The sequence below is a fragment of the Anopheles cruzii genome, unplaced genomic scaffold (genome assembly GCF_943734635.1).
Source record: "Anopheles cruzii unplaced genomic scaffold, idAnoCruzAS_RS32_06 scaffold05019_ctg1, whole genome shotgun sequence".
NCBI lineage: Eukaryota > Metazoa > Arthropoda > Insecta > Diptera > Culicidae > Anopheles > Anopheles cruzii.
Window position 1 is genome coordinate 1 of NW_026458604.1, and position 1,123 is coordinate 1,123.

The following is a 1,123-nucleotide window of genomic DNA, read 5'->3' on the forward strand; positions in this document are numbered from 1 at the left end:
TTTCCTGTCGTGGTGACTCCGGAGTACTCGAATCCTAAAATACACTCTTGCTCTAATCTGTTGGTGCTAAATGTTTCAATCGAGAGTCGTCCCGTTGCAAGCATGACATCCTTGAAGTTAATAGAACTGTATACCACCTTAACTAATGGGCTCGATGCTGGGCGTTCGCTAAGCGGACCGGTCATCCATGCGAAGGACGAGAGATCGCCAGGCTTGACGCAGTTAGCAAAACAGTGTTTAGCCGTTGGTTGATGTTGCATGTCCTCGGATAGTTTGAAATGGCGATAAGAACCCCATTGTCCGTTGCGATATACGTTGATGGCCAGCCCGAGGTCAATTTGTTCTTTGTAGAATTCAACGGTTGGATCGAAGGAAGGCGCCGTAGGATCGTCGATGAAAAAGCAGGAGACGTTTTGCACATTGGGTTCCTTGCGGATGCAGTTAACAAGACCAATGATTCCCGACATAGCATCACCCTGAGCGTAGAGAATAATTGGCTTAGTTTTGACTTCCTGCTTTAGTTCCAGCAACCAGGGAATCGTTGGATCTTCGGTAGAAACTTTGATAACGTGTGCATCGGCAGACGTATTCATCGTGGACTTTTTCTGTTGGAATAGCATGAATATTTCATTTTCCAGGGGCAAAGTGTTTACAAGCTGCAGCCGACGATGCCCTTCCTTAATGCTGTTCCCAAGAGTTTCACGCAGAAGAATGAAACCCTGTTCCGAAAGACAGTTGATGGCATCCGATATGAATTCATCATCCGCAAAGAGATTTTCGCAAATCAGTAGCAGCACATTTCGTTGCTTCATGAGCTTGTCCTCTGAGATGGTGACGTTCGGTATCGGCTCAGGTTTCGTGCCGGAGAGAAGCGTAAGATATGCCTTTACCAAAGGAAGATCTCCTATGGCATCTCCGAAAAGCGAAAGTATCGGCGATCGTGTTGGTGAGTGCACCTCCGTGACCGTAAAGAGCAGTGTGGGTTGATTTTCGAGAATAGTTTGGATGATTACAGATGCTGCATCGGCTGGTTGAAGAGTATGCTGAGGATAAAATGGAACAAACTTGTAGCTCTCAAGAACTGGCTTAACTACGACAATGGAATGCCCTACTACACGGTGGC

At 46.7% G+C, this 1,123-nt stretch overlaps 1 protein-coding gene across 1 annotated transcript; it reads right to left on the reverse strand.

Moving 5' to 3' along the window:
• Positions 1-4: 4 nt before the first annotated feature.
• Positions 5-1,081, reverse strand: LOC128277250 (fatty acid synthase-like; the record flags this gene model as incomplete). The annotated part of the gene is made up of 1 exon (XM_053015693.1): positions 5-1,081. A coding segment is annotated over one exon (1,077 nt), but the record flags the coding sequence as incomplete, so codon positions are not given.
• Between the last annotated feature and the right edge of the window lie 42 nt (positions 1,082-1,123).